The sequence below is a fragment of the Eurytemora carolleeae genome, unplaced genomic scaffold (genome assembly GCF_000591075.1).
Source record: "Eurytemora carolleeae unplaced genomic scaffold, Eaff_2.0 scaffold507, whole genome shotgun sequence".
NCBI classification, from domain to species: domain Eukaryota; kingdom Metazoa; phylum Arthropoda; class Copepoda; order Calanoida; family Temoridae; genus Eurytemora; species Eurytemora carolleeae.
The window spans coordinates 84,307-100,123 of record NW_019396911.1 but is presented as its reverse complement, the minus strand read 5'-3'; the positions used below and the strand labels follow the sequence as shown (position 1 = coordinate 100,123).

General features: G+C 30.3%; 1 protein-coding gene across 1 annotated transcript in view; it reads left to right on the top strand.

Moving 5' to 3' along the window:
- The first annotated feature begins 2,452 nt into the window (after positions 1-2,452).
- LOC111710002 (protein still life, isoforms C/SIF type 2) overlaps positions 2,453-15,817 on the top strand; it is a 59,980-nt gene continuing 46,615 nt past the window's right edge. The window contains exons 1-11 of the mRNA XM_023483997.1: positions 2,453-2,609; positions 2,831-3,462; positions 3,587-3,690; positions 3,802-3,949; positions 4,356-4,556; positions 4,620-4,660; positions 5,071-5,311; positions 6,430-6,519; positions 10,873-10,974; positions 11,371-11,460; positions 13,592-13,726. Of these exons, the coding sequence (XP_023339765.1) occupies positions 2,573-2,609; positions 2,831-3,462; positions 3,587-3,690; positions 3,802-3,949; positions 4,356-4,556; positions 4,620-4,660; positions 5,071-5,311; positions 6,430-6,519; positions 10,873-10,974; positions 11,371-11,460; positions 13,592-13,726 (1,821 nt within the window). The 5' untranslated portion in view covers positions 2,453-2,572. The remainder of the gene's footprint in view (positions 2,610-2,830; positions 3,463-3,586; positions 3,691-3,801; positions 3,950-4,355; positions 4,557-4,619; positions 4,661-5,070; positions 5,312-6,429; positions 6,520-10,872; positions 10,975-11,370; positions 11,461-13,591; positions 13,727-15,817) is intronic.

The window sequence follows — 15,817 nt, the reverse complement described above, 5'->3', positions numbered from 1 at the left end:
ACAAACAAATCAAGTTGTATATTTGATAATATTAAATTCACGTGGACAAACCCTTTAAGTATTTATGAGACAAACAAATCAAGTTGTATATTTGATAATATTAAATTCACGTGGACTGACCCTTTAAGTATTTATGAGACAAACACAACAAGTTGTATATTTGATAATATTAAATTAACGTGGACAAACCATTTCAGTATATAGGAGACAAACACAACAAGTTGTATATTTGATAATATTAAATTAACGTGGACTGTCCCTTTAAGTATTTATGAGACAAACACAACAAGTTGTATATTTGATAATCTTAAATTCACGTGGACAAACCCTTTCCGTATTTATGATACAAACAAATCAAGTTGTATATTTGATAACATTAAATTCACGTGGACAAACCCTTTAAGTATATAGGAGACAAACACAACAAGTTGTATATTTGATTATCTTAAATTAACGTGGACAAACCCTTTAAGTATATAGGAGACAAACAAATCAAGTTGTATATTTGATAATATTAAAGGACAAGATGGAATGATTTGACAATAAACTCAAGTAAAATATCAAACTGCACTAATGTTCAGAACCTCATAGCCTTGAATGAATATTTAATTACTGGCCAAGGGACCAAGAAAAAAACTGCCCAAGGGACCAAGGGACCAAGAAACAACAACGAAAATTCGAATAAAAGGAACAGAAGAGATCCTTTAAAAACGTTGCTCTAAAAAGAATGCCAGGTTATGAGTGTTTTAAAGATCTCAAAACTTATTGAAACAAATGCTTGCAGTATAGCACAAAATATAGTGATATTTTTAACACTGGTTTTTGACTAGATTTTAATTTTGTTCATTAAGAAAAAGTATTAAATGAGTTGGTCTCCAGCCTTCATCAAGTCATTTAAAAAAACATATTTAAATAATTCTTATCAAAATTGTTGATGAACCGAATGACCTATTGCTGAGAATACTTTTGTGATCCTGCAAAGGAATTGAGTCTTTGCCACAAACTCTAATTTTCTAATCACAATATCTTTAGAACCAAATGTTGCAGACCTTAGGTATTTCAAACTATGAATTCTGTTAGATCAAATAATCTGAGTTTAAAATATCAAAGGTTTACAACATCGAGTTCTAAAGATATTGAGGTTTAAATATCGGATTTTGTTCCAAAGACTCAATTTCTTTTATGTTTTTGCTGGCATCTCAGATTTTCATTAAATGGCACTTTGAAAAGCTTGCGAGTGCACATTTTTCATGGAAAGTTTCATTTTCTAACTTGGTCAATGTTTCTATCAATTTTTGAAGACCACCCTTTCTTATCAGTATTAAAATCATTCAAATTTCTGAGTCAGTAGAAAAAAATGATTCCCGATTATGAAAAATTAGAAGAAAAAAAATCTTTTTCTTATTATTCGTTCAAGAGGCAATAACAGTTTTCTTATTTAGTTTTATCTATTTAATGTTTATTGCAGTACAATGTAAAGGAAAATTTTCACCTGAAGAGTATAAATAAGAAAGAACACTCCCTTTAAGTATTATTAAATGGAGGTTTAGGAACATTTTTTTTAAATCAAGGACTTTAAACTTTTTTAACACACATTTTTTATTTGTTTTTGGATAAAATCAATTTTCATTGTTTCTAAAAAAATTCAAAATCTTTCCTGGATTTTAACATTTTTGTTGATCCTTGAATTCCAAATTTGCTGATTCTAAATTTTCCGATATTTTCTTTTCTTGAAGCAATTTATGAAATTTGACATGATTTTTGTATTTTTCAAAATAAAAACTTTGTTTAAATAAACTTTATAAAAGAAAAAAGTTATTGTTGTTTCTTCCGTTTATTGCTTAATAGTTTATGGACAGTGAAAAGCAATCAAAGTTTATAGTGATAAATAGTTCTTATTTGGATATATCAATCATTAGATTATTTTGTTTTTGTCAGAATTCCAGGTTCTTGACAACATTTTTCTAGATAATTTTCACTCCATGCTGTTTTTTTAATTTAATGAAATTTATTTAAATAATTATTATCTGTGACAATGTTACACATCATTAAGTTTATAAAAAGAAACAGTACAATCCAATACTTGTTAATTGAATTGCCAAAGAAGTGAATCTAAACACACAGCAACAAAGTACAATACGTTTTTTTCAGTTCTCAATGAAATTCCTAAAAACAAATTTTGAATAAGTTAATATCACTTTGCTACGATACACAGTACAATTTATCATATGTCAGTACACAGTGCAATATTATAAAAATCAGTATGCAGTATATGTATAATTTATATGTACTCAGTAGTTAACAGTTTAAAGTTAATACAGTGCAATACAGTAAAAAGATTAGCACAGTACAATTATAATATAAATAAAATACCAGTCAAAAATATTAAATTTTCTGAAAAATTATATGTCACATTAAATTAAGACCAAAAATCTATAAATTTGGAAGTTTCATAACATTTTCAGACAAATGTTTAAAATGCTTTGAAATCTGGAAATCTTTAATACTCTGTGTTCCTGGGGAACCTTAATTTTTTTGTTACATGTTTTGACCTAACAGACCTGTTTCAAAAATGACAGAAACCTCATGGGAGGGCTCTAATGGCCTAGGCATGACCATGAAACTGTTTTAAAAAGCTCAAATAAAAGATATTTAAAAGTTTTATATGAAGAAGTCTAAATTTCTTGTCTTAAATATTTGTACACATGCACACATTTAGAACGGTACAAAACAAGTAAATGTTTTATTATCAATTTTTCCAATTCATTTTTCATCCATCAGCAAACATTGTTATTGTTTTGTTGAATCACAAGTTTTTGTCATGTTTCAGTGAGGACCAGGTCTGGACGGAGAAAGCACTGGAAACTGCCAAACATGATACAGGGTGTTCGTCACAGGTTCAGGGATAAGTGGAGAAGTAAGTCTCCAGACTTTACTCTTGAAGAAACTGCATCTCAAAGTTCAAATTTCCAATTTCCTGGAGGAAATAGTCTCCCCAGAGCTGCCAGTCTTATGAGCACCGACTACGGGTTCAATGATTGGGGATTTGAGGAGGAAGGGACAAAGGTGGCAGCGCTACATGCTAAACCTGTTGTACCTCAGCCTGGGACATCAAGACATGTGGCAGCGTCAGATATTCATTTCAATGGTAGCAACAACTCTTCTAATCAAAGACATATTAGCAGTGAAAATCAATCATTAACTTCTCATGATACATATACAAACTCAAGTGGCAGACAAGTTGCAGGAAATAATGTAAATTTAGGGCTACAAAACAATGGGACCGTCCAGAGAGGGAAATCAGTCAGATTTGGTGAAAATAGGATTAGTATATTCATGCAGGACTCAACCCAAGCACTAGAAGAATGTGTACGTTTAGCACTGTCCTATGCTGAAGAAACTAAGCGTGGGGACTATTGCTCTGATAGTGAAGCTGTAAATCTTTCCCGTCATATCAGTCAGGGAGCAAATAATGTCCTAAGTGCCGATCATATATCTTCTTTATACATACCCAATCTCTAAAATGTTTTATCGAAAACCCATTTTCTCTTTATCAATGTACTTAGATCATAAATATTTCTAACAGGCTCAGGATTCAGAGATGGGAGCTGGAGATGGAAAATCAAATTCTTTCTGGTCTGATACGGAAGAGAGAAATAAAACGATTGATAATAACCGAAAGAGTGATAGGAAAGACATTAAAATAAAATGTCCAATGGTGTAAATATTCCTAAAAAGTGTTATATTATTTTGGTAAAAATTAAAAGATAAAAGGTTCTCATTTTAAAAATATGTCTTTAGTCATTGTGAACGTGCTTCATCTAACTCCTCTCAAAAACCCTATGGTCAGGCTGTGAATTCTTTAGACAGGGTGGAGAGGATAGAAAATAGATATAGAAGAAAAAAGAAAAATTCACAAATTAATGAAGTTTTTTCTTTTATTGATAAGGAATGCTTTAAATGAACATGTTTAAAATTGAAGTGAAATTCAAACCAAACTATAAGTAAATGTTTTGTGCATTAACATTTTGAACTTAACAGGGACCAGACATAATGAATGAAGTTGAACTACAAAGACTGAATTGAACCAGTGTTTCTTCTATGTACATTTTAATTTCAGCTACTTTTTGGGGGGTTATATTTTAATTAAGCCTTTTTAAGCAATGCAGGATTTGTGCATTTAAATTGAGATTTATATTTTAAACTAAGATATTTTAATTTAGCAAAATTCATGGTTTGAAATATCTAAGCTCTCCAACATTTGGTTGCAAAAATATAGGTATTATAACAGAGTTTTTGGCAAAGACTCAATTCCTTTGCATGAGTGCTTCTTTTCTTATTTGAAGCACATTAAGGTACTAAGTGGCTGTGAAAATGGATGTTCTGATGATGGATGTCCTTTAGCTCGAGGTTGTGTTCCTCAACTGCATGGAGGAGGACATCATGTGTCTTTCCATTCCCATCACAATGGTGGAAGTGCTGGCAAATATTCCGAAAAGAAAGATCATCGTGATAAAACAAATAAAACATACGCTTACAATCGTCCAAGTTTAGAGGTTTGTTTACGTTTATAAAAAATCAAATAAAAAAGGTTATATTATTGAAAAATTGAATTTTAGTCAACCTGGAACCAGTCAAGAAAGGAAACAGGATATGAAAGGAAAAGACATGCATTTATTAATGATGCAAAACTTTTTGAGAGAATATTTCTTCTCAAACTTGAGAATTTTCTTTAGAACCTGAGCTAACCTTAGCCCTGCCATTTAGTAAATTGACAGAAAACTTGGAAGGGAAAAACTGCTCAAAAATCTGATCTTCAAACGACTAAAGGGGCAAACTTACTTCAAATAATATGTAGATATTTGTTCAATGAATGAATTGGTGAGTGTATTTAAAACTTAAATGTATGAAATATCTTTTGGGTTTAAAACTGGAATTGTAATTTTGGTCTTGGATCATATTTTTGTAACTGCAGTTGCAATTTCTTATCAAAAAAATAATCGCTTTTTTAATGATTTGAAGCCATGGTGAGGAAGAATGCATTAATGTGAATGTTCTTCTGATGTACAGTGAGAGTGACTGTGATCTTCTAACAGAAGCTGGAGCATCAAGTTCAAACTCTAAAGGAAGAACCAGGAAAAAAGAATCGTCAAGAGCCCTGGTGTCCTCTAACAAGAAAACTGCCGAGGATGTGTTTGCTCAGATTATTTTCTGTTCCGAGTCTAGCAATAAAAATATGGGAATGCCAAAATACATGCACTTACATCACAAAATTAGTCAAACAATTTGCAATGCCATCTTTTTATGCAAGGTAATTCATAAGGTCTGCAATCTGCGAATGTATGCATACTAGAAGCCATGATAACTAAGGAACAATTCATTCACAGGGTTAAGGACTATTGAGGCTGGTTACAACATAAAGTTAGTTTATGTTGTTATGCTGGTTACAACATAAAGTTAGTTTATGTTGTTATGCTGGTTACAACATAAAGTTAGTTTATGTTGTTATGCTGGTTATAACATAAAGTTAGTTTATGTTGTTATGCTGTGATAAGGAAAATATATGGTTAGAACACAGAGTTAGATTGTATTGTTGAAATTAGCAAGAAGATTAATGCTTTTGACACAAAATGAATATATGGTTAGATTATATTACTAAAAGAAAATACGATTGGATTTTATTGTTAGAATAAGCAATAATGTTTACTGTTAGTGTTATCCACATGAAAAGAATATATGGCTAGATTATATTACTAAAATGTACGATTGGATTTTATTGTTAGAATAAGCAATAATGTTTACTGTTAGTGTTATCCACATGAAAAGAATATATGGCTAGATTATATTACTAAAAGAACATACGATTGGATTTTATTGTTAGAATAAGCAATAATGTATACTGTTAGTGTTATCCACATGAAAAGAATGTATGGCTGAATTATATTGTTAGGCTAAGCATTAGGATTAACCGGTAGGTGGGGTTCCGGATAAGATTAATGAATGTAAATGAGATGAAGTTTGAATTGAAAGAATAAGAACAATACAAGGATATGGAACTGCATGCTTTAATTAGATTCAGGAGATGTAGAGAAATATTTCAAAATATATTTTTCGTCTTAGAAACCTTTTATTGCTCTCTTCAAGACATAGAATAGACTTTTGGTAGATTATTATTAAAATCACAAGATTTTATTTCCTATTTTTGTGATTATGATTTTAGTTGTCACTTTATATTAATTTATTTGCATGATCAGCATGTTTTTTCTGTTAATAAATCTGGATTAAATGGAAACGAATTATTTATTTTTAATTACAAAATAATTTGTTTTTTCTAACTTAAATGTTTTTATGTACTTTTTCTTTTTGTGCCAATCAAATAAGTTTTAATGTTTGTACCATAGTCGATTGATTGATTGATTGATTGTTTAGATATCTGATGATGATCGAATGTCCCTAACTACAGCAATATCTGAAGACGATGATGCTGAAAGCGTACACAATTCTACTTCTCCATATAAGGTAACAGATCCACTGTTAACGATCACACAAGTTTCTTAAAATGAATGGAAGAATCCGTTTAAGAACTTTTAAAAACCCGTAAAGGTTGCCCCAATGCCGGCATCTAATACCAACTAAATGTGGATTTTGAGAATGGAGTGAATAAGTATATTGTACAAGATCAATGGTCAATTACTTGCTTTTCCTCACCTTAACATTTTTACCATAAAGAAGAAAACACATCCAGTGTTTCAAATGGTGTCATAAAACCAAATTTCATGATAAACTTGCTATTTTCGAAACTTTTTTTGTTCTTGCCCATAAATTAAACTGAGTTATCGGATTTGAGTTGAAATTCTAGTTTAATTTTGCAACATTGGTTGTATAATCAAAACTAGAGAGGTTCCGAGGTCAAAAAGTTGTGACAATAATTTTTCAAAACCAGATTTTTTTCTCATTTCTAAATTGTGTGTAAGTGAGGAGTTAAATTAATCGGTCCAGCTCTATTTACTTATATAAATGTTATAATTATATCTATTTAAAAGCAATGCTAATATTAAAAAAAAATTATTACTCAAAAAAATGTTCTTTAATTTTTTAAAGATACGATTTTTGTAATTTTTTTTTTTTTTAATCGGATATATTGAAATGTTCACTATTAATACTTCAGCTTGAACTTTAATTTGATTGTATCGATAGATTCCAACTCAATCGATATTTTGATTTGTTCGCTAAAAGTTGAATTAAAATTTGTGCAATATTTTTTGTTGAATATTGAAACCTAATTTGCATAGTTCTCTGTACTCTGTGCAGATAGAAAATATTCAAGGTCAAATATTAATGGTCTTAAAGGGAAAGTATGATTTAACGTGACCGTTTAAAGATTCAAAACGGTACAAGTTATACCTTTATATATTTTTCAAATTTCCAAAAAATTATCAGGTTTAAGGATTAACAATGGGAATCAGGCATACTCTTAGAATGAAGGTTCGCTGCTTGAAATTACTTGGATTGTCCCTGTAATAAAGGATTAATATTATTAATAATATTTTTCCAAATTTCTGTTTTCAGATTTAGATCATTATATTTGCACAGTACATTGAGTAAAGGCTATATTTATACAAACTTTTAATAGAAATCAGAAACATTAATTAGGAATAAAAATCTTTAGAATTTAGCCATAGAGTAAAAACAATACAGACAGAAACACTAGATATCGTCTTTTTAAGACTATGGGGTTTTTCGTTCACAATAACCCTGAGGCAAAAGCCTCTCTCTCTGTCTTGCAATTCAACCCGGCATGCCTCAGGGTTATTGTGAACGAGAACTTGAAAAGACGCATCTAGTGGTTTATCTGTTTTGTTATTAATCTATGGATTTTGCATCGAAAAAAACTTCAACCATATTTTTGGATTTCTTAAAAACTGAAAAATATTGAAAAAGGAAAAAAAAAATCTTTGGAATCTTTTCTTATCTGACATTTGATACTATTAAATTTTTTCTTTCTTACTTTTAATAAGAATTAGTATTTCTATTTACTTGAAAGTAAAAAACCGATTTTTTGGCAGGCATTGACTTTTAATCAACAGTATGCTCAAATATGAAAACAGTGGGTGTTATCGTCTTTGTTTTGCTAATGAACAAATTTCGTATTTTGGACTGATTCTTTTCTTAAAATGTGCACTGAATAGTGTACATGTAAATACTCAATAATGTACACTGTACAGTGTACATCTAAATGCAAATTATGAAACCCATGGCGATATTTATAATTGAAAAGAAACAAAAGAATATATGGCTAGATTATATTACTAAATATTACTACAAATACAGTACGTTACTTATTCCATGTTTTCTGTTTTTCTACCGTACAGTACAACTTGAACAAGTGTGAACATAATTTTCAGAGCTCCAAGTCTAAAACCAAAGATTGTGCTAGTTTCAAGTTTTAGCTTAAAAGTTCAGTAAAAAAAGAATTTAGGGTTAGATTGAATCGAATGCCATATTGTATGGGTCTTTTTGTACACAAGTGACGCTATATTATTGGATGCCGAAAATGTTCCAGAGAAGCATGAAAATAATCAGAAAATGCGGGAAATTTATCTTTAACTCGTCGATTTCTGTAAATTAAATATTTCAGCTTATTTTTCAAGCTACGTACAGTTTCATTTAGGTCACCAGCGGGATTTTTGCTGAAACTTATGATTTAAGTTTAGTTCTTTAAATTTGGACTCGGTTTATTTCTATTTTGAAATCTCGAGAAAACAATTTCTGAACAGAATTGTTTAATATAAACTTTCTACGACAAACTTTTCAATATATTTTTTTTTTAAATTTCAATTATAAACTTTTCTTTAACATTTGGCACAATAGAAGATTTGGAACAGTCGATATGAAATTTTTAAAAATCTATTTATAAAAACTAGTTACTTGAAGAAAAGAATTTCTCAAAATCAAAATATCATTTTACCAGTTGAAAGCGGAAATAAAGTCTTCTTTAAATTAGAAGCGTTGCTAAGTATTTTGCCCCATATGACTAGTATAACTTAAAAAATGGGCCATGAAATCGAAACTTTTTGTGTGAATCTTGTAAATTTTACACTTGATCTCGATATTCAATGTGGGCATTTTTGAATTTGAAGATCAATGCTTGATTCTTCAATCAAAGTTATCCCAGCAGGTTATGACCATCATCACATGAATTAAACTAATCTGTAGTTCTGCATAAGATGGAGATCAATACTTAATCCCGTGATTTAAACACAACTCCAAACCATTGCAAACTTAATTTCTATTTTAAAACTTGTGACAGAGACTAGTTGTATTCTGATTATGATGTATTATTGATCATGATTAGTTAGAGAACTTAATTAAAAGTTATCACATAAGAATTCATCGCTTCACTAGAGAGATCAATCTTTCTTCAAAATAAGTCAAAATATCAAACATTTAATTTTTGAAAGATTCTAAAGATTTATAAGATTTTAACAAAGGTTCACATGATTCTATCAAGTTATATAAGATTACCAAGCATTTGATAGGATTCCTTCAAAAATTTCTGAAATTCTACCAAGCAAGGTTATATAAAAATGCATTAAAGTTTGTAAGACTCTATCAAAACTTTATAAGATTCTATTAAACCTCTAAATAAAAGAGTCTATCAAAGTTTTATAAGATTCTATCAAAGCTTCATATAATTCTATTAGAGATTGATAAGATTTTGATCAAGTGTTATAAGAGCTTTTTAAGAAGGTTAACAAGATTCTATCAAAGGTTAACAAGATTCTGTCAAAGGTTAACAAGATTCTATCAAAGGTTAACAAGATTCTGTCAAAGGTTAACAAGATTCTATCAAAGGTTAACAAGATTCTATCAAAGCTTTATAAGATTCTGTCAATTTTTATAAGATGCTGCCAAATATTGTAAAGGTAAATGAAGCTGGTGAACTGCTTATGTAGCCGCTTAACACTACTAGGCTTACAGTTGTAGTTAACGGTGACAAGAAGTAGGGACAATACTTATTTTGTGACCAATTTCGAAGAGCCCGTCTAAATACGTCTTATGTCTTATGTAATATTGTTTTAAAGCTTTGGAACATTCTGTCAAGGCTATATAAAATGTATAAAAGTTTATGAGATTCTATCAAAGCTTCATATGATTCAATCAAAGCTTCATATGATTCTATCAAAGCTTCATATTATTCGATAAAAGCTTTATAAGATTCTATTAAAGTTTTATAAGATTATATTAAAGCTTTATAAGATTCTATTAAAGCTTTATAAGATTCTATCAAAGTTTTATAAGATACATGCAAGCTTATTAAGATTTGATGAAAGTTTTGTTAGATTCTTTCAGAGCTTTATAAGATTCTATAAAATGTATACAAGATTCTATCAAAGCTTCATATGATTCCATCAAAGCTTTATATTATTCTATCAACGCTTCATGTGATATTCTATCAACGCTTCACATGATATTCTATCAACGCTTCACATGATTCTATCAACGCTTCACATGATATTCTATCAACGCTTCACATGATTCCATCAACGCTTCACATGATATTCTATCAACGCTTCACATGATTCTATCAACGCTTCACATTATTCTATCAACACTTCACATGATTCTATCAACGCTTCACATGATTCTATCAACGCTTCACATGATTCTATCAACGCTTCACATGATTCTATCAACGCGTCACATGATTCTATCAACACTTCACATGATTCTATCAACACTTCACATGATTCTATCAACGCTTCACATGATTCTATCAAAGCTTTTAAGATTCTCTAAAAGATTTATGAAAAATCCTACAACATTTATTTTTATTCGAATTGTAATTAATTAATTATAAATTCTTTGTAGGCGCGGCAGAGTGGAAGTGCTGCAAGTTTCAACTGCACAGGCGCGGTTAGGAAAGCCGGTTTTCTTTCAGTCAAAAAATGGCTGCTTCGAAAAAAGCATCAGGTATTTTACATTAAAGAGTAATAAAGGAGCACAAAAATAACATTTTCTCATGTTCCGTATATGTACAATGGGACCCATTAACTATGAAATAGGAAGACGATATTTTAGTATTTATTTTAAACCAAATAGCTTTACCAGCTTTTCAAAGTAAAATGTTCTTGTTCCATGTTCTTGTTCCATGTTCTTGTTCCATGTTCTTGTTCCATGTTCTTGTTCCATATTCTTGTTCCATGTGCATTGGACTACTTAAAATCAATGTTGAATATTAAAGCTGTGTTTACTATTCCACAGTTTTATGGGAACCATTGTTATATTTTTCTGTTTACTCAAACTTAATCTTTGTGGCATTCCTTATTATTTTGAAGATGACTGTAAGTGTACAGTATACACCTCTAGGTTGAGCTGGCTAGGAAGCGAGGGTGGAAGGGCTACTGGGTGTGCCTGAAAGGAACAACTCTGCTTTTTTATCCTTGTGATTCAAGAGAGGTGAGGAGTTCTTTTTTCTTATTACCCCCTGTATGATTTGATTTTTTAACATTTATTTTTGAATATTGGTTTTACCGAATTTTATTACAAAACTGTATAAATAATCAGATGATAACAGATGCTGGTTTTTGAAATCTCTATTTTTCTTAAAATCTCCATTTTCTTGTTCTTGTTTTGCATCATTGACTATATTTCGGATGATTTTTAAAAAGAAAGCATTTTCTAAAAAAAATTTTATTATGACATCTCTGCAATGTCAACATTTTGTGGGTTTAGAGCTACTCATGAATGATCTTTCTTTGAGGAGAAGCTATAAACCTGAAAAATGTCGGCGTTGCAGAGATGTTTAAATAAAAATTGTCTTTCTTTTCGATTTTGATAATTACTGCACTGAAAGAGGGAACAATTTTATACAGTGGTCGGTGTTTATATGAATACAATGAAGACGACTTCTCTATTTATGTCTTGATTCGTAACAAGCTTTTTTACAATTACAATTTCAAAGTAAACAATTAGAATCTGTTAATGGACAGGTTATGTTTGTTTCGATGTTTATGTGTATCTAATCTATGCAGTTTCAAAGCTAAAAGCAGAAATCACAAATGAAATCGAAAGTTGTCTTCATTGTATTCATATAATCTAGTTAAATCTGATTTAATTTTCTGTTTTAATCTGTTATATTCTGGGAATATAGTAAAATCTGCTTGAATTTAGTTAATTTTGGTCAAACCTGTTAATATGTATAATCTGGATAAATCTGGTTTAATCTGGTTAAATCTGGTTTAATCTGGTTAGATATGGTTTTATCTGGGTAAATCTGGTACTTTAATCTGATTAAACCTGTTACTTTAATCTGATTAAACCTGTTTCAATCTGGCTAAATATGTTTAAATCTGGTTAATTCTGGTTACATGATAATTCTGTTTAAATCTAGATAAATCTGGTAGAATCTGGTTAAATCTGGATAAATCTGTTTAAATCTGGTCAAATCTGGAAAAATCTGGTTGAATCTGGTTAAATCTGGATAAATATGATTAAATCTGGATAAATCTGGTTGAATCTGGATAAATCTGGATAAATCTGGTTTAATCTGGTTAAATCTGGTTAAATCTGGATAAATCTCGTTAAAGCTGTTTAAATCTGGATGAATCTATTTGAATCTGTTTGAATCTGGATAAATCTGGTTAAATCTGGTTAAATCTGGATAAATCTGGTTGAATCTGATTAAATCTGGATAAATCTGGTTAAATCTGGTTAAATCTGGATAAATCTGGTTGAATCTGGTTAAATTAGCTGAATTGTGAAAAACTAAAAATAACCTAAAACAAACAACTAATCAGTTGGACAAACAAAGACGAAAGATAAATATGAAAGATGAGAGGGAAAGATTTTTTAATCTGTTTGGTTTTTTTCGAAAACCTGTTTTTATCTACTGTCCTACCGTATCTACTGTCCTAGCGTATCTACTGTCCTAGCGTATCTACTGTCCTAGCGTATCTACTGTCCTGGCGTATCTACTGTCCTAGCGTATCTACTGTCCTAGCGTATCTACTGTCCTAGCGTATCTACTGTCCTAGCGTATCTACTGTCCTAGCGTATCTACTGTCCTGGCGTATCTATTGTCCTAGCGTATCTACTGTCCTATAATGTATCGTTTTGATTCCTTTCTTTGATTTCCTGAATCACTGAAGTTTTTTGAGCTTCTAAAACTTTAAAAGGCTCGACCCAATAATTGCGACGAGTTTTATCAATCACACAATCACTCTCCACTAAAATCCACTATTTCTACGAACAGTATAGTACAAATCACCGCAGTACACACCGAAAGTTTAGTTGAGAGTGTGTAATTGTTCTAAAAGTTTTACTTTTATTACACTTTGCAAAATGTTTCTGGAACACCTAACTTTATGCACTGTATTACTACTCACCCGATTATTTTTATCATTTCTATCAATTTTATAACTATTCTTATTGGTTAATTTTTGATTATAATGAAACATCAGACATAGAATTCCATTTGTAATAATAACTGTTTTAATAATAATAAAAATACTATTATTAATAATAATAATAATTATACTGATAGTAATAATATTATTATTAATAATAATAATATCAAACTATATCCTAGGGAAGAGCTGTTGAGGCAACCCCAAAACATTTGATAATTGTGGATGGATCCATCCTTCAACCTATCCCTGAACATCCGAAGAGAGATTTTATCTTCTGTCTCTCAACAGCATTCGGGGACGCGTACCTATTCCAGGTAAAACAGGAAGACGACATTTAGGATTACGACATTTAAGCGCAAGTGATCCTTCATGTAAAGATTCAAATCACGAAAAGCTTTGTCTGATCGAGTATAAAGTATTTTTCATTGTTCACGATTTTTAAAACTTATTATTTACATTGTACTTGCGCATTTCTGCTATAAGGAAAACATATAGAAAATTTATAGTATTGAACACTTGAAATCTAGAAAAATTAATGCGTTTAATGATAATCTGACTATTTAGATTACAACAGTCGTTTTCATGTTCCATGCTTTTATATGTTATACTGTACGTTAACCCATTGAGTACAATTTTGTCGTTTTCATGCACATGTTAGACCGTCAAACTTTGGCATTTTTTGTTATTTCTCAATTTCTATATTTATTGGTACACTCTCTGTTTGCAACTTCGCATTCTTTATATAAAAGATTTCTCTGTGCACGTATAATTATCTGTATAAATGAGCTGGCAAACTCGAATTATTATTTATAAAGAAAGATAATAAATTTTGGCATACACATGTGAGCCAATGCACTTGTATTTTGGGATACACATGTGAGCCAGTGCACTTGTATTTTGGGATACACATGTGAGCCAATGCACTTGTATTTTGGGATACACATGTGAGCCAATGCACTTGTATTTTGGGATACACATGTGAGACAATGCACTTGTATTTTGGGATACACATGTGAGACAATGCAATTGTATTTTGGGATACACATGTGAGACAATGCACTTGTATTTTGGGATACACATGTGAGCCAATGCACTTGTATTTTGGGATACACATGTGAGCCAGTGCACTTGTATTTTGTGTAAACAAACGTTAATTCTTTATTCAGTAAGGACTGAACACTATTTCAAATATGACCATTTTATCTAACAGAATTCATTGTTTATAATAATTTAAAAGTCTACGTCATCAGGTTGCCTGTATAGTAGATAAAATTATTGCTCAATAGATGCAGCTAGCTTATTAGGATTTTCCAATATTTTTGTAAAAACACGGGAAAAAATGCGTTTACTCGTTTTCCGAGTTAGACATAATATTTAAGATGGAATTTTTTTATTATTTTATTATTTATCTTAGTTTTTATTAACCTCTGTCAATCTTAAAATTATACCTAAATCAGTGTAAATCTTTGATTGAAAAAAAGTTTTTGATGGTTAAAACTTTAATTTTGACTTGAAATCTATATAAAAGAATTGAAAGCTTGTCATTAATAATATTTTTCAACCGGAGTAAATACCTGATATATCAAGGTTTATATTTTTGGTCGTTTCTCATCTGGAATTGAAATGCAGGGTTACCCACAGAGGATTAGGCTTCAGAAACGATTGTACGGAATTTATATTCTCTGTTTCCTTGTATTTATGATCTCCTGCAACTGTAAACTTTTTTCTTCTTTTTTTGCCATGAAATATGCCATTAAACTACGTTCTAAGGCAGAAGATTTAGCCTAACTATGATATATTCATTTTAAGAGTTTTTGTCGTCTTTATAGTCTCATGGATGGTGTACAATACATGGATAAAACTAATCAGATTATTCTCTGTTAAAGAATACAATAGCAAATATCGAATTTCTGAAATTTAACGATTTTTTTTCAAGTCATTGTAAAACCACTAAATTCGGAAATGCGGGAAGTATGAAATTAACAAGAGATCTCCAATATTTTACTGACAAAATAAGCAGAATAGTTTTAAACTTGATTTTGCAACAATTTGAGAAATTTAGCAAATTATTTATGATTTATGTGCTGCAGCAAAATACAATAATAATTTATTTACAACAATAAAACACAGAGGCCTTCCTCCCTGTCACCCCTTCCCCCTCCCATACCCCTCCCCCTTCCCCTCACTTTTGACTAACGACATTGGAATTGATTGAATCAAATTTTAATAAATTTAAGAGCAGTCTCGTCACTAACTTTGAAGTTAATCTGAATTTAAAATATTAACTTAAATATTTCATTATTCAGTTTTACAGCTTAATATTCAAGATTTAAGCATTTATCCTCTATTAAAGGGATGTAAACGTAATTTCAAGTGAGCCTCCATGCAAAGATGGCAATGTCCGA